This window comes from Muntiacus reevesi, chromosome 1 (genome assembly GCF_963930625.1).
Source record: "Muntiacus reevesi chromosome 1, mMunRee1.1, whole genome shotgun sequence".
In the NCBI taxonomy this organism is placed as follows: Eukaryota; Metazoa; Chordata; class Mammalia; order Artiodactyla; family Cervidae; genus Muntiacus; species Muntiacus reevesi.
In genome coordinates, this window is record NC_089249.1 from 193618501 (window position 1) to 193635937 (window position 17437).

The following is a 17437-nucleotide window of genomic DNA, read 5'->3' on the forward strand; positions in this document are numbered from 1 at the left end:
TCCTCATCACAAGATGCTGGAACCCAGCCCCGAGTCATCCCGACAGGCCAGGAGCCCCCACTTCCTCCCCACAGAAAGGCCTCTGGTGGGACCAGGGGGCCCCCACGCCAGAGCTGCAGGAGCTTCCACTCACAGCACTAAACCCGGGCAGGCCTCGGGGCAAACCCATGATTGGGGAGGGGAGGGGAGGGGGGGACGGGGCGGGGCGGGGCTGGCCCCACCCACAACAGTGTGATTGACATCAGGGAATAAATGGCTGGAACAGCACAAGGCGACTAGAGACTTTTTATTGCCCTTGAAGCCCCCTGCTCCAGGAGGCTGCCTTCTGTCACTGAAGGGTCCCGGGGCCAGGGGCTGGGCAGCAACAGCAGCAGCTGACTTAATTGGTTGATGGCCTAGAAAGGGAAACATGAGGTGAGTGAGGATGGCAAGTGGGGGGGCTCTAGACCCTTTAGGGAGTCCCAGGACTACCACCCATCTTACACAACACGAACTCATCGGGGGCAGGGTGGGGAGACGGGGCAGGAAAAGATGGGGCGGAGGCACAGAGTACACCAGGGGTCAGACAGGCCTTGGGGCGCGCGGCCCTCCACGAGAAGGCAGGACAGTCAGAGACCCAGGCCCCGGGGACAACCCTGGTAAGGCCCACAGTCATCCCAAGTATCAGTTCTGATGCCACAAGGGGCGGCGGGGGGCAGAGGTCTTACTTGGCCCACTCGACGTTGAGGATGAGGTGGTCGTAGCCAAAGCCGGACACCCCGGCAATGGCACGTGCAGCGTCCTCGCGGCGGTGGAAGCTGATGAAGGCAAAGCCCTGGGGGAGGGAGTGGGGGTCAGGGACAACGCTCAGTGCACAGCTGGGAGTCAGGACCCCACCCCACCCCCACGGCTGCTGGCCCACCTTGGACTGGCCGGTGGTCTTGTCCTTTGCCAGGTAGATGCGGGAGATGGAGCCAAAGGGCCGGAAGAGCTCCTGCAGGTCGGTCTCACGAGTGTCCTCAGACAGGTTGGTGACACGGATGGTGGCATTGTCATCAGCTGGGCAGGCAAGGAGAGGCATCAGTGAGGGGCTGGCCCCGCCCGTGGGATAATCATAGGGTACAGGAGGTGCCCGCCCACGCATCAGCCTGGCACTGGGTGCCCTCCCCGCCTCACCTCTGCGGTTGGGCTGCATGGACTCCCCACGGCGGCTGGCCCCGTCACGCAGGCTCGGAGGCACGTACTTCCCAGTCTTGTTTTGAGTGGCCTGCACAGGCTCCAGCTCTGGGGACCAAAAGCAAGGTTAGGTCAAGCCTCCCCTCGCAAAGGCCTGGCCCAGGACGCTAGCCGCTCCGGCCATGATCCAGCCCCAAGCACCCTCTCTCTCAAACCACAGGCATCTGGGGGATCTCTTCAAAGACTAAAGGTCTTAAAAGGACTTAAAGGTCACATCCAGGAAGCTGACCCACTTACATGCCGTGCCTGCTAGCAGCACAGGAAGAGCAAGAGAACCCACAGTGAGAAAATGCCCAGCCTCGTGCACACACACCAAGACAGGGCAGCGACAGCCCCCAGGTTCCTGACCCTGGGACACCTGGCAAGTGGCTGTGCACACGAGTCACAAGGATAGAACTCCAATGTGTGTGTGTGCACACACATGCGTGTGCAAACACACGCATGCAAACACAGCAAGCTCCAGTCAGGACAGACACACTGAGAGAACAGCTGTCTCCCCTCACTACTCGCAATGTCCTTACACCTGCAGCTGTGCTCACTAGAGGCTCTCACAAACCCCAACAGGGAGAGACAGGTGACGTCACCGGCAGAGCACCCACCTGCAGTTTCTCACACAAACCAACGTGCGCTGTGGCCACAGCCTTGCTGTTGTGTGGGAGGTGATAACCACTGACAGTGGTGGTCCTGTCCGGACCCCAGGTGAGGACCCACGACTTCCAGAGATGCACGCAATGCCTGTGCTCCACCCCAACTCCTGCCCCCAACCCCCAAGTCTGCCAGCCATATCCCATATCCCAGGGCCCTGGCACCTCCGGGGAGCTTCTCCTTCTCGCCAGTGGACAGGCCCAGCTGTTCGGCCAGCTCCTTCTGCATGGGCCCCAGCGTGTCCTTGTAGGGGCAGCGGGTGGTCCAGTGGTCGCCCTTGCAGATTCGGCAGGACACAATCTTCTGGCCCTTGAGCTTGTTCATTGGGTCCTCCTCTTCCTGGCAGTTCAGATCCTGGCAGGGCAGGTGGGGGGCAGTTCAGATGGGGCAGCCGCTCCCCCGCTGCCTCCACCAACACCCTGGCCACTGGCTCCCCCAGCCAGCCACCCCACTTACCTCTTTGCTGGTGATGAATGTCATGGATACATCATCGCTGACTGTGGTGGTGGCTACGTTGGGCCCCGGTGGGTCAAATTCTGAGTTCCCAAACTTCTTCCAGTTCTGAGCTCAAGGCAGGATGGGGGACAGGTCAGGGCAGGGACAAGTGGGACCCCCTCCATGTGCACCCTAGACTTAACAAGAGCCACTCTGAGGGTGGGTGGGCCTTGAACCCCATTCACTGCCCTCCTCAAATGCTCCTTGGAGAAGTGATGATGACAGTTTCTGTTCCCTGAGGGCATGCCAGGCCCCAGCTTCAGGCCAGCTCCAGGAGATCATAGGGGCAGCTCTCAGCCTCATGTTACAGATGAGAGAACTGAAGCTCAGGGGGTAAACAGGACCAAACCCATCAACCCCTGGCGGGGCTATGCAGGTAACAGACAGACCAGCTCCCACCGAGTGATACTCAGGGGTGTGCAGGGTCACCCAGATTTCCAGGGGTGGACTTCCCTGGTGGCTCAGAGGTTAAAGCGTCTGCCTGCAATACAGGAGACCTGGGTTCAATCCCTGGGTCGGGAAGATCCCCTGGAGAAGGAAATGGCAACCCACTCCAGTATCCTGCCTGGAAAATCCCATGGACGGAGGAGCCTGGGAGACTGCAGTCAATGGGGTCGCAAAGAGTCGGACACGACTGAGCGATTTCACTTCACTTGACCTCTTTAAACTACCTGCACCTTGGCATCCTTCCCTTTAAGGGACCACAATGCTCCCCACACCTCCCTGGAATGCTAGGGGGACTGAATGAGAAAATACTTCCCATGAAGCACCTGGGTCTAACAAAGAGTATGTAGGTAACCATGCAAAATGTATTTATTGCCATCACTTCTGCTGCTACAACCACCTCACAGGCGGTATTGGCTATTCCTCCCAGGCGACAAGCCAAGAGAAGTAAGAACCAACCCCTCCGCCCCTACTCCTGCACCTGCTGGACTTTTCAGGGCCCCCACGGACTGCTCACAGGCCTCAGTTCTGCTCCAACAAAACAGGTACACACAGGGGACTTCCCTGGTGGCCCAGTGGTTAAGACTCCGCACTCCCAATGCACGAGGCGTGGGTTCAAGCCTTGCTCGGGGAACTAAGATCCCACATGCTATGTGGTGCAACCAAAAAATTAGAAAAAAACAAAAAAGCATTAGTCGCTCAATCATGTCCAACTCTTTGGGACCCTATGGACTGTAGCCTGCCAGGCTCCTCTGTCCATGGAATTCTCCAGGCAAGAAAACTGGAGTGGGTAGTCATCCCCTTCTCCAGGGTATCATCCCAACCCAGGGATGAACCAGCATCTCCTGCATTGCAGGCAGATTCTTTACCACTGAGTCACCAGGGAAGCCCACAGTTAAACCCCACTTCTAAAAATTCATTTTTAGAATGAATGGGGCATTTTAGAAAGTGGCAATGGGGAAAAGAACTCCAATTTTTCCTCTGAGTCAGCCCTGGACAGGGGGAGAAGGGTCTTACCTTCCTCCTTGCCACAGCCTTTGAGGCCTTCCGGGTCTCAATTCTGAAGGTGCGGACAATCTGTGGACAGGAGGGGAAAGGTTTGGGCCTCCTGCTCAAGGTTGCTAGAGCCGGCAGGTCTTCCTCATCAAGACATCCAACACACCACTCTCTCCTAGTCCAAGTGTCCCTCAAGTGCGCCTCTTCCCCAGCCTCACCTTGAACTTCTTGCCATCCTCATCTATCTTATACTCGGTCACTGTCTTGATGTTTCCATTGATGACCTCCTTGGGAGGCGGCAGTGGAGCTGGGAGAGGGGAAGAAACAAAGGAACTGAGCCCTGGGTAACAGGGACCAGAAGGAAGGAGGTTGGGGAGACAGACGGCCTGGGGCTGGAGTGGAGTCCGGCACTCACCTCCCGGCAATAATTCAGGCTCTGGACTGGTATCCCCAGTGGCCAGGGGGATCCCCTTGAGGAGTTCGCTGGTGACACATTTGTCTGTGACAGGAAGTGGAAGGAGCAGGGGTCAGCTGGGGGTGGGGGTGGGGGGGGCAGGGACAGGAACTCCCAAGCTGAAATCAAGAGAACTTTGGGATAATGTCTGCACCAGGAGCTGAGAAAGGCCGGACCAAGGGCAGAGGACTGGCTAGGAAGTGTCTTGGGATGGACATCCAGGGACACGGAGCTGGCCAGTAGAAACTTCCAGCAATGAGAAGCATAGGGGATCCCTGGCCTGAGGGCAGGCGCGGGCCATAGGCAGCCGGGCGCTAGTATTAACAAAGGCAGGAATGTGGCTGTTACAATTTCCTCCCCGGAGTAGGGAAGCATCAGTGCTGGCATCAAGGACTTGGGCGGTGGCATGGCAGAAGATGGGCTGGCTGGTGAACATATGGAACTGGAGATAGGCTGGCCCAGATGAGAGTGGCGCGGGGCAGGGACTGGCCGTCAGGGGAGATGCAGGGCCTGACGGCGGTGCCAGGGTGGAGGACCAGAGCAGGCAGCAGTGACGGCCTGGGGGCGGCGGGGGAAGGCCGGGCTGTGGTGATCCGAGGCGACAAGGTAGACTCACCGTCCTCTCCTTCCTCTTCCACCTGGTCCGCCCAACTGGGCTTCGAACTGCGGGGATAAGTTTGTCAAAAGGAGGGATGAATGAGCCGAGGCCCGGCTCCCGCGGCCTCGACGCACCCAGGCTCCATATTAACTCCTAGGACCCTCCCGTCTGCCTCCCAAACCCGCTTCACGACCCCAGACTCACTCAAAATCTCCGGTCGGCATTGCAAAACCTTCTCCACGCAGCCCAAGCCTGGGCCAAAGACCGGAACTAAGAGGTGAAAGAGGCTTCCGGTTCCGCTGCCTAGAGAAGCCGTAGCACTCCACAGCGACCCCTACGGACGGAGGTAGAGGCGCCGGCTGTGTGAGAGGCTGGGCCCTGGTGTCTTACTATAAATAGCTGAATAGAGGCTCAGCTCATTTACCTTAAAATCTTATTTATTTATTTGTTTATTTGACTGCGCTGGGTCTTAGTTGCGGCATGTGGGATCTAGTTCCTGGACCAGAAACGCCTGCATTGGGATCACTGAGTCTTAACCACCGGACCACCAAGGAAGATCCTCTTTTACCTTTTTTAAAAAATTAAAAATAATGACAATAAAGCTCAATTATAGAGCTCTTACTGTTTGCAGGAACTGTGAGGAGGAAATTATAATTTCCATTTTTCAGCTAAAGAAACCAAAACTGGTCTTCCTTGTCCGGAAAGAACTTTCCTGATTCAATTGATCAAGATATCAAGTCACCCCCTAACCATTCTCCCTCCTTGAGTAACTTTTTCTTTTTTTTTTTTTTGCCCCCTCATGGTGAGGCTTACAGGATCTTAATTCCCTAACCAGGTATCAGTCAGACCTGGGTCCTGCGATGGAAGTGCAGAGTCTTAACCACTGGACCACCAGGGAATTCCCAGCATAGGCTCTTTATCCTGCAGGCTGTGGGGTGTGGGTGAGGCACTGACATGTTCTGAATGGTGACCCAATGTGACCAGATTTTCTTATGAAAAAGATTATTCTGGAAGCCTGTAGAGGATAGGGTGGAAAGGAATAAATTAGCAGCAGACCAGGAAGGAGGCTGGGAAAGTAAGTAAATAAAGAGGGTGGTTGGGAATTCCTGGTGGTCCAGAGGCCACCAGAGGATGAGATGGTTAGATAGCATCACTGACTCAGTAGACATGAATTTGAGCAAACTCTGAGAGATAGTGAAGGACAGAGATGTTTGGCATGCTGCAGTCCATGGGGTTACAAAGAGTCTGAGGAGACTTAGCAACTGAACAACAGTAACAATCAGTGGTTAGGACTTCAAACTTCTGTTGTAGGGGTCATGGGTTCAATTCATGGTCAGGAAACTAGGACTGCAAGCTGTGAGGCACCACCAAAAAAAAAAAAAGAAAGAAAGAGGGCAGTCTGACAACAGATGAAACTATTATAAAGTTTGTACAAAGGGTCAATAAACATTTGTGCAAACTCACTCGTTTACTTCAAGAAATGCAAAATCCAAACAATGAATGTTGCAGATGGGCAAAGCTGTAAAAATTTGATATTACTCAATGGTAGCAAAGATACAGAGAAAAAGACACTTCTGTACTTTGTTAGTGAGATTATGCAAACTCTTTAGATGGCATATTGATGATATCTACTAAAACTTAAATACACATATGTGTTTTCCTTTGAACCAGTTGACAATTCAACCTGTGAGAAAAACCTGGGAATGTATGTAAAGATGTGAGAACAAGCTATCCGAGGACTGTTGTTCATGATAGCAAAAACTGGAAATTCCTATCTGTCCATTAACAGTGGCTGGTTAAATAGATTAAGACGTGTTATGCTGCTGGGACTTTCCTGGTGGTCCAGTGGCTAAGACTCAGCTCCCGATGCAGGGTGCCTGGGTTTGATCCTTGGCCAGGGAAGATCTGGCAGGCTGCAACTAAAACCTGGTGCAGCCAAATAAGTAAATATTAAAAGAAAAAAAGACATGCTATGCTGTAATCAATCACATGCTATTCAGTCCTTAAGAATGTAGATCTACTTGAGGTCATGTTAAAAATACATCCAAGAAAAGGAGAGGAAGCAAGGTAGAAAATGGCATATGCTATAGGAACAAATTTTTGTACATCTTTAATAATAGTAGATAGATATGTAGATACATTCAAGCTATTTTAGGACAGAATTATCAAACTGTTCCTGAGGGAATGCTTTGAGAGGAAGCCATCAGGAAAGAGAAGCGTAATTTTAAACTTTTCTGTTTTACTGAAAATTTTTACCATCTGATTTTTTTTTGGTTTAAATATAAACATATACATCAACTATAAAATTGTATTTTTCATATTAATATATAGCACACATCCTATGTTATATATGTGAGATGTAATATATATATGTATTTTAATATGTTTTTTAAATCTCTTCTTTTTTTGTATTTACTTACTTGGCTGCACCGTGTCTTAGTTGCATGTGGGATCTTTAGTTGCAGCATGTGGGGTCTAGTTCCCTGACCAGGGATTGAACCGGGCCCCCTTTCCCACCCCTCGCATTGATAACTTGAAGTCTTAGCCACTGGGCCACCAGGGAAGTCCTTTTAACATGTTTTTCATATTCACAAATTTGCATGTCCTCTTCTAGAAGGGGCCTAAGGAAATATACATCCAAGTGCACTAAACTGGCTATAAGGTGTCCAGTGCAGTGTGGCTTAAAGGGTTGGAATTGAAAACAGCACAATTGCCATGATTAAGGGATTAGCTAAATATTGCCCAACGAGCTTCACCCCTGTTAGAGAAAACTGTGCCCATTTCTGGCTACCCCCAGACACTGATGTTTCTGGGTGTTTCGATTTGGCCTCATCTTTATAGGCATACTTTGTTTCATTGCACTTTATAGATTTCCTTCCAATTGGAGGTTTGTGGGAACCCTGAATGGTCAGATGATGTTTATTTAGCATTTTTAGCAGTAAAGCATTATTAAATTAAGTTTTTTTTCTAGACATAATACTATTGTGCACTTTAAATAGGCTACCTAGGGCTTCCCAGGTGGCGCTAGTGGTAAAGAATCCAACTGCCAGTGCAGGAGATGTAAGAGATGTGGGTTTGATCACTGGGTCGGGAAGATTCCCTGGAGAAGAAAATGGCAACCCACTCCAGTATTCCTGCCTGGTGAATGCCATGGGCAGAGGAGCCTAGCGGGCTACAGTCCACAGGGTCACAAAGAGTTGGACACCACTGAGCACACACACACATATACACATAGTGTAAACATGACTTTAAAAAAAATTATTTTATTTACTTTGGGCTGCGCTGGGTCTTCATTACTGTGAGGCCACTCTCCAGTTGCAGCCAAGGGGATTTCTCCTTGTGGTCGCCTCCCTTGTTGCACATCAGGGTCTTTAGATCACAGGCTCAGTAGTTGTGGCTCACAGGCTTAGTTGCCCCATGGCATGTGGAATCTTCCTGGGCCAGGGATTGAACCCTTCTTCTCTGCACTGGTGGTCTTCCTTTGTGGCTCAGCTGGTAAAGAATCCGTCTGCAATGCGGGAGACCTGGGTTCGATCCCTGGGTTGGGAAAATCCCCTGGAGAAGGGAAAGGCTACTCACTCCAGTATTCTGGCCTGCAGCATGTGCATCTTCCTGGATCAGGGAGTGAATCCGTGTCTCCTGCATTGGCAGGCAGATTCTTTACCACTGAGCCATCAAGGAAGCCCCCAAACATGACTTTTATATGCCCTAGAAAATTTAAAAAAATTTGTGACTCATGATATTTTCTTTATTGAATGATTTCAATATTTGCTTTACTGCAGTGGTTTACAACTAAACCTGCGACATCTCTGAGGTTTGCTTGTACTTCCATTTCAGTATTCTTTCTGTATGGAATACAATTTTCTTTTTAGTTCTTTATTTATTTATTTACTTATGTGGTGGCTGCACCACACATGTGAGACCTTAGTTCCCTGACTAAGACTTGAACCTGCACCCACTTCAGTGGAAGCACAGAGTTTTAACCACTGGACTGCCAGGGAAGTCCCTGGAAAACTTTTTCTTAAACACTGAATATGTATTTTTCTTTCAAATTAGGTATTTCTAAGGAATAATAAAAAGTGGGCAAGGGAAGCATAGGACAGTGGGGAGAAGCCTGAGTCCAAGGTTGGATGGAAAAGAAGTCTCTGAGCCATTCTTTTGGTCCTTTATCATCACACCAACATTCTTTCCATGTCCAGAGATTCCACAGGACAGCAGCCAAGATAAGAGCAGGCTTCCCTGGTGGTCCAGTGGGAAAGCATCTGCCTGCCAATGCAGGGGACAGGGGTTTGATCCCTGGTCTGGGAAGACCCCACATGCCGTGCAGCACTAGCCTCCCGTGCTGCTCCTGAGCAGCAACTAGTGAGCCCGCGTGCTGCACCTGCTGAAGCCGGCCCGTGCCTGGAACCCGTGCACCACTAGAGAAGCCGCCGCAGTGAGAAGCCCCCTGCTCCCCACAGCTAGAGAAAAGCCCGAATGCAGCAGCGAAGACCCAGTGCAGCCAAAAGCAAAGATAATTAATTAAAAAAAAAAAAAAAGACAAGAGCAGAAGGAACTCTACAAAGGGCGTGTGGACGCTCAGGGTGTGGCGCCGCTCGGAAACTTGGCAGCAGTTCCAAGGGACTCACTGGTGCCTACAGGTGGAATTCCACTTCTTGGTATTCTTCAAAAGCACCAGAAACACACATCCACAGAAGGTCACATATTCGGACATGCACATGAACTTTCATAGCAGATTTATTCACAATGGCCCAAATTGGGAACCATTTGAATTTCTTTCTGCCATAACAAAATACCACAGACTGAACAGCTTGTAAACAACGAAAATTTATTTTCTCACAGTTCTGGAGACTGGGAGTCTGAGATCAAAATGTCCTTTGAGTCCTATCTCCCTGGCTTGTGGATGGCTGTCTTCCCCCTGCGTCTTCACATGGTCCTTATAAGGACACCAGGCCTGTTGGCTTAGGGCCCACCCTAATGATCTCGTTTTATTTATCTTTTAAAAAAATTTTTAATTAAAAAAATTTTTAAAGATTCTATCCTGTGCTCAATTCGGCAGCACATATACTAAAGATTCTATCCTAAAATATATTCACATTCTGAGGTACTTGGGGTTATTCAACATATGAATTTTGTAGGAGACACAGTTCAGGACATAACAGAATTCAAAAATCCATCAGCAAAAAAAAAAACAAACAAACCCATCGGCAGAGGCATGGAGAAACTGTTCCATCTCTACAATGGAGTACCATGTAGCAATAAAGGGAAGCAAATGACTGATAGAGTGACATGGATGCATGTCTCAGACACAAATGAATAGACACCATATGATTCCACTGGTGTGACAATCTCTAACAGGCGAAACTAATCCATAGTAACAAATCATCTGTGATCATCTCTTAATGGACATGGAACCAGCTTGCAGTGCCAGACAGGTGAAGGGAATTTTCTTCATCTTGATCTGGGAAGTTGATGACATAGGCAAATACACAAGTAGAAAGTCCAGCTATCTTTTAAAAAAGAAAAAAAAAGAACCAGATCCTTAGAAAACAGTCCAGCTGCATATACAAGATGTGTGCATTTTAATAATAAAGTCTGAAGAGGAACAAAGTAAGATCAGAGTCAGAGTCAGAGTCAGACCATCCCAATTCATTGCTTTAAAAAAAAAAAAAATCATGTATTTGGCCAAGTGGAATTTTCTATCTTTGTTGTGGCATGTAGGATCTTGAGTTGCAGCATGCAAACTCTTAGTTGTAGCATGCAGGATCTAGTTCCGTTACCAGGGATCAAACCTGAGCCCCCTGCATTGGGAGCATGGAGTCTTAGCTACTGGACCACCAGAGAAATCCCCAAGTTCTCTGCTTTATTTTGATTGTAGTATTTCTTGCTTTTTAAAACCCCCTCATTCAAAAACAAGCAAACAAAAATCCCTCATTCTTTGTGGAGTTTGTCTGCCCGCTTTGTTCTTGAGACAGTGGGGATGATGTTGGTCTGTGTGATTGTTGCATGCATGCCCAGCACTGGAACCAGTGCTGAAATAGTCAGTGGTAGATCAGTGGTTGTGTGATTGTCAGTTTTCAGTTAGCAGTTGCAAACGATTGCATGTCAGTGTGGACACATTACATATGTGCGTGATCGTGGTCATTGTGGCGACGATGGGGTGTTAGAAAAGCTTCCTTGTGACACAAAAATGGGAAACAAGTACTGACCATTCGTTCTGACCATTGTGGGATTCAGTGTTGTCTTTTGTTCTATAACTTGCCTTTGTTTGAAAATTGCAAACGTGCGTGAGGGAGAAAAACAGGTTGCCGACAGATACGTGTAGTAGAATAGATGAACCTAACGTTTTTTTAAGATACAGAGACTGACGAGTTTAGGAACATGTGGTAATGGTGGAAAAACCTGGACAGGAAAGAAACACAGCGACACTTTCATCATGGTTGCATCTGAGGAAGTAGCAGCGGGGAAGACCACGTGCTTCACCTGTGCTTTGAATACTTATTTCATTAAAAACAAAACAAAACAATCTGGACTTCCCCAGCGGTCCAGTGGTTAAGACTCCATCTTTCAATGCAGGGGATGTGGGTTCAATCCCTGATCAGGGAATTAGGGTCCCACATGCCGTGGGGTGAAGCCAAAAAATAAAAAACAAAAACACAACTTGGCTCTTATGGAAAACAGTATGATGGGTCCTCAAAAATGTAGAAATAGAATGACTACAGAATAGAAATATGACCCAGCAATTCTACTTCTGGGTATATACAGAAAGGAATTGAAAGTATGGCCTTGAACAGATGTTTGTACATCCACATTCATAGCAGCATGATCCACACTAGCCTGAAGGTGGAAGCAACCCTAGTGTCCATCGATGGATGAATGAATGAACAAAATGTGGTCCATCCATACAGTGGAATATTATTCAGTCTTTTTTTTTTATTATTCAGTCTTAAAAGGGAAGGAACTTCTGGGAATTCCCTGGTGGTCCAGTGGTTAGGACTCTGGGCTCTCACTGCCAAGGGCCTAGTTTTATTCAGTCTGTGGTCAGGAAACTAAAATTCTGCAAGCTGTCATGGGCATATACCCAGAGAGAACCATAACTCAAAAAGATACATGTACCATAATGTTCAATGCAACACTATTTACAATAGCCAGGACATGGAAGAAACCTAAATGTCCATCAACAGAGGAATAAAGAAGATGTGGTACATATATCCAATGGAATATTACTCAGCCATAAAAAAGGAACGAAATAGTGCTATTTGCAGAGATATGGATGGACCTAGAGACTGTCATGCAGGGTGAAGTAAGTCAGAAAGAGAAAAATATTGTGGAATCTAGAAAAATGGTACAGATGAATTTTTTTGCCAAGCAGAAATAGAGATACAGATATAGAGAATAACTTACGGATATCAAGGGGAGAAGAGGGTGGGATGAAATGGGAGACTGAAATTGACATATATACACTACTATATATAATAGATAACTAATGAGAACCTACTATATAGCACAGGGAACTCTATCCAATGTTCTGTGGTGACCTAAGGGCCTCCCGGGTGGTGCTACTGGTAAACAGCCCGCCTGCCAATGCAGGAGATGTAAGAGACGGGGGTTTGATCCCTGGGTTGGGAAGATCTCCTGGAGAAGGGATAGGCTACCTACCCACTTGAGTTTTCATAGGCTGCTCTGGTGGCTCAGGCAATAAAGAATCTGCCTGCAATGCGGGAGACCTGGGTTCAATCCCTTGTTTGGGAAGATCCCATGGAGAAGGGAACCCACTCCACTATTCTAGCCCAGAGAATCCCATGGACAGAGGAGCCTGGCAGGCTAGAGTTCACGGGTTCGCAGAGTCGGACACGACTAAGCAATTTTCATTTTCATATACACCAATAAAAATTAAAATTTAAGAAAAGATTCTGCAAGCTGCAGGGCATGGCCAAAACAAAAAACCAAAACAAATAAAAGAAAAAAAAAAAAGAAAAAAAAAAAAAAAAACGGGGGACAAGTACTGCATGATTCCATGCAGTACTGATTCCATGACTCCAGCTCCAATGAGGTCCTTGGAGGAATACTGTATGATTCCAACTCCTATGAAGTCCCTAGAGGAGTCAAATCCATAGAGACAGAAAGTAGATGGTGGGGGCTTGGGGCTGAGGTTAGGGAGGGATGGGGGGGTTAGGGTTTTTTTCTTTTTTTTTAAGTGTAGTTGATTTACAGTATTAATTTCTGTTGTACAGCAAACTGAGTCAATTATACATGTATATATTCTTTTCATATTCTCTTCCACTGTGGTTAATCACAGGCTTTTGAATATAGTTCCCTGTGCTACACAGTAGGACCTTGTTTATCCATCCTATATACAATTTGCATCTGCTGACCCCAGACTCCCAATCTATCCTTCCGTCAGCCTTCAGAATTGGTGTTTAATGGGGACAGTTTCAGTTTCACAAGATGAAGAGAGCTCTAGAGATGGATGATACTGATGTAATTGCAGTGTGAAATTACTTAGTGCCATTGAACTGCACACTTAAAAATGGTTAAGATGGAAAATTACATCATATGTATTTCACAATTTAAAAAAATAAAAATGAACATGCACACACACACACACACCATAAACCTGAAACCAGTAAAAACCACAGCGAGACACTATTAGTATGGCTATTATGAAACAGAAAATAACAAGTGTGGGCAAAGATATAAAGAGAGTTGAACATCTGTGTGTTGCTAGCACAAACATAAAATGGTACAGTTGCTGTAAAGAAGTTCTGTTTTTTTTTTTGGCTGGTTCTTCAAAAAGTTAAACATAGAAGTACTGTGTGATCCAGCAATTTTGTTCCTAGGTATATACTCCAGAGACCTGAAAGCAGGAACTCAGAGAGATACTTGTACATTAGTGTTTACTCCAGCGTTATTCACAATAGCCAGAGGGTGGAAGCAAGGCAAATGTCCAGTGATAGATTGATGGACAAAATGTGTATACATACAAGGGAATATTATTCATCCTTAAAAAGGAAGTTCTAACCAGTGCTACAACATGGATGAGCCTAGAAAGTGTTCTGCTGAGTGAAAGAAGTCAGACACAGAAGGCTAACTATGGTCCCATTTATATGAGATGCCTAGAATGGGGAAACTCAGAAAGTACAGGGTAGAGGTTACCAGGGGCTGGGCGGGGGAAGATGGGGAGTGAGGGGTTATTATTTAGTGGCTATAAAGTTTCTGTTTGGGATGACAAAAATGTTCTGGAAATACATAGTGGTGATGGTTCTACAATAGAGTGATTGTATTGAATGTCATTGAACCGTACACAAACATACAAAAAAAGGCTTAAAAACCCCTCAAATCTCAGTCATGATTTTTGACAGAATAAATTAGATCATCATTCAGTCGTTAAGTCATTTCAGACTCTGCGACCCCATGGATTGCAGCACGCCAGGCCTCCCTGTCCATCACCAACTCCCGGAGTTTGCAAAAACTCATGTCCATTGAGTCAGGGATGCCATCCAACCATCTCATCCTCTGTCATCCCCTTTTCCTCCTGCCTTCAATCTTTCCCAGCCTCAAGGTCTTTTCTAATGAGTCGGGCTCTTCACATCAAGTGGCCAAAGTATTAGAGCTTTAGCTTCAGCATCAATCCTTCCCAATAAATATTCAGGGTTAATTTCCTTTAGGATTAACTGGTTTGATCTCCTTGCAGTCCTAGGGGCTACGTATTCTCCAGAGCGATGGTTCAAAAGCATCAATTCTTTGGCACTCAGCCTTCTTTTTGGTCCAATTCTCACAGCTATATGACTACTGGAAAAAACCATAGCTTTGACTAGACGGACCTTTGTGCCACAGTGGAAGAGTCCATACAAGGATGCTAAGCATGGTGCCGTTTACAACAGCAGGAAGATGAAACATTTAATTACTTACTATGTGGTGGATTAGTCGCTAAGTTGTGAAGTCGTGTCTGACTCTTGCAGCCCCATGGACTGTAGTCTACCAGGCTCTTCTGTCCATGGGGATTCTCCAGGCAAGAACTCCAGAGTAGGTTGCTATTTCCTTCTTGAGGGGATCTTTCTGACCCAAGGATCAAACGTGTCTCCTGCATTGGCAGGCAGATTCTTTACTGACTGAGCCACCAGGGAAGCCAGACTACTTATGAAGGAGCTGAATGATTTTTCATCTGAACGCTCTCTACTTCTTTAGTCTTATGATTAAGGCACCTGTGACTTACATGGCATGTTCCAGTAGAGGCGCCACCAAGTGCCCTCCTGAGTAGATAAGAGGTGAGGCAGGTGCTACCTGACATCCTAACAGTGGCCCTCTGGGGCGTGTGTGCTGGGGAGTGACACTTCTCTGTCTGTTTCTGCTTCATCGTCATTTTACAGCAGGTCTTTCCTAAAGATGAACCAAAGAAAAGGTTTGCTCCTCCTAGAATTCAGCAGCATTGAGTCAGGCTGAAAGTGTGGAAAGTCCACCTAACAGATTCTTAAGCAAATAAAGGGTCTGTCTGGGGGTGGCAGGCCAGGGGTCCAAGTGATGCTTCTCTTCTTGTGCCACCATCTGTTGTGTGGGGCTTCTGGCCTCGTGGTCACAAGACAGTTGCTGTACTACCAGGCATCACAGCCCACTCCAGACCAAAGAGATTCAAGGCCATGAGGAAGGCCAACAAAGACTTCCTGGGGACTTCCCTAGTGGTCCAGTGGTTAAGACTCCATGCTCCCAATGCAGATGGCATGGGTTTGATCCCTGGTTGGCAAACTAAGATCCTGCATATTTCACAGTGTAGCCAAAAAATAAATAAATAAAAGGCTTTCCTGGAAACAACACGAGCAAGTTCTACTTGCACGTCATTGGCCAGCACTGAGTCACAGTCTCTACCCCAAACACACATGGAATGATCTAACTTCAGACGAACACCTCTGTGGGGTCATACTCGGCACTAAGGACCCCACTCTCATCCGGCCTCAGTGGAGAGGCAGCCAGAAGTCCTCTGTTGTAAATTTTGAGTTGTAAATTGTGAGTCGCCACCCAGGGTGATTTATAGGAGAGATTTATTTGAAGAAATATTACAACATATAAAAACTACATAAAGTCTTAATTTCCACTTCATACAGTGGTAAATTTGATATAATGCGTAATAAAAAACTTTTAAAATCCAGAATGGACAAAGTACTGCACAGTTTGATCACTAAGTCAAATTAGCCGATAGGCAAATCTCACCGAAGAGCTTCGTGTCAGCCAAGGCCACAAACACCGCATACGACACACCTGAACTGACTGATTGACATGTGAAAAATACAACAATATCAGTGCACGTTGGGGATCTCTGGTGGCAGAAACATGGGTGATGGGAGGACAGAACTAGTCCTTGGCAGCCTCCTCCTTGATTTTAGCTGAAGGGAAATAAAAGGGAGAGTCACGGCAGGGAACGTATGCTAGAGTAAGCAACAGACAAGTACGACAGGCACATTCATCAGGAGCTACGCTAATGCCCAGGTGTCGATGTTAAAGGACAACCAGGTAAGAGCCTGCGGCAGCTCTGTATCAACATTCAGAGACTGAGCACTGCTCAGGTGTCCCCTAAAGGCTTCCAGACTGCCTGGTTAGCGTGCACGGTGGGCCCAGCCGAGCCAGACTCTGTCACAGGACAGAACCGGGCCCCGGCGCCTGTCCACTCACCCACTCGCCCGCCGGCTCAGTCTCTCAGCAACCCTGAGCAACGCGAGGCCCCGGGTGAGTCGCCCCAGTCCCAGAGCCTAACGCCACACCCTCGCTGGCTCCACCCGCACCATACCTGAGGCGCTCTCCCGCGCTTTGGCCAACATGCAGCACTTGATCTCCAAGCCGATGGCTTTGGCCAGTGGCGGCGGCACAGCGTTACCCACCTGCAGGAGGGAAGGAGGGCGACACCTGGTTTGGCACGGCCGGAGTCCGCACCAGCCTCCATTCAGGCCCGGGCACTGGGACCCTGGCTCAGGCTCACGGGGCCTCCAAAGCCCTTCCACTGGGATGGTGCACCCTCCTCCCACCCCAAACACTGATGGGTCAAGAATCAGCCAGGCTTTGAACAGCTTTAGAAAATCTTTAGAATCCAGATACAGAAGCCGCCAGGTCTCACTTCTGGCTGAAAGTTGATACTCCGGGAGAACAGGACGCTGGGGGGTGAGGGCGGTGTGAAATGGCAAGGTCCCACTGTAAGCCCAGCCACGCACCTGCATTACTTAGATGCACCTGACTTAAGAGCCAAACCCAGTGCTCTGAGAAACAGATGGAGACACTGGTTCATTTCAACGCTTGGTGACAAGACAGTGAGTCTGCACCACCACACACTTAGCCTGCTGTGTGTGACATGCTGGAAGTTTCCTTTGGGCTAAATCTGCTCCAGCTGTCAACAGCAACCACAGGCTTAGTGATTCCGCCTGACCCATGAGGACCCGAGGCCCCAGGGAGGGCGGGTTACCCCTTTCTTACCACCGCCCTCCTGGGAGCACTGAGGCCGGCCAGTCAACCAGCTGAGGGGGTTCAGCGTCCCCTCAGAAGTGACCCTGTGAGCCGAGCTCCCCACGGACCCAGCCCGCCCTCCTCTCGCGGGCCTGCTCCGTGGG

At 48.4% G+C, this 17437-nt stretch overlaps 2 protein-coding genes across 3 annotated transcripts in view; both read right to left on the reverse strand.

The window, feature by feature from the left end:
• Nucleotides 1-271: 271 nt before the first annotated feature.
• On the reverse strand, nucleotides 272-5151 carry EIF3G (eukaryotic translation initiation factor 3 subunit G). The gene is made up of 11 exons (XM_065932636.1): nucleotides 5052-5151; nucleotides 4866-4912; nucleotides 4211-4294; nucleotides 4014-4102; nucleotides 3817-3876; nucleotides 2317-2421; nucleotides 2025-2214; nucleotides 1156-1263; nucleotides 902-1038; nucleotides 708-814; nucleotides 272-395 (listed from the first exon to the last, which is right to left on the reverse strand). The coding sequence occupies exons 1-11, from the start codon at nucleotides 5069-5071 to the stop codon at nucleotides 380-382; spliced, it is 963 nt and encodes a 320-aa protein (XP_065788708.1). The 5' UTR covers nucleotides 5072-5151; the 3' UTR covers nucleotides 272-379.
• A 10715-nt stretch (nucleotides 5152-15866) lies between these two features.
• The window catches only part of DNMT1 (DNA methyltransferase 1), a 42891-nt gene continuing 41320 nt past the window's right edge, over nucleotides 15867-17437 (reverse strand). For both annotated transcript variants that reach the window (XM_065917738.1, XM_065917739.1), the window contains exons 39-40: nucleotides 16627-16717; nucleotides 15867-16225 (exon numbers count right to left, since the gene is read on the reverse strand). In XM_065917738.1, the coding sequence (XP_065773810.1) occupies nucleotides 16194-16225; nucleotides 16627-16717 (123 nt within the window). In that variant the 3' untranslated portion in view covers nucleotides 15867-16193. The remainder of the gene's footprint in view (nucleotides 16226-16626; nucleotides 16718-17437) is intronic.

Coding starts and splice junctions, on each gene's coding strand:
- EIF3G (XM_065932636.1), bottom strand. CDS start 5,071: ATGCCGACCGGAGATTTTGA. Junction 4,295..4,865: donor GGAAGAGGAAGGAGAGGACG/GTGAGTCTACCT, acceptor TTCCTGTCACAG/ACAAATGTGTCACCAGCGAA. Junction 2,422..3,816: donor AGGCTGTGGCAAGGAGGAAG/GTAAGACCCTTC, acceptor CCTTGAGCTCAG/AACTGGAAGAAGTTTGGGAA.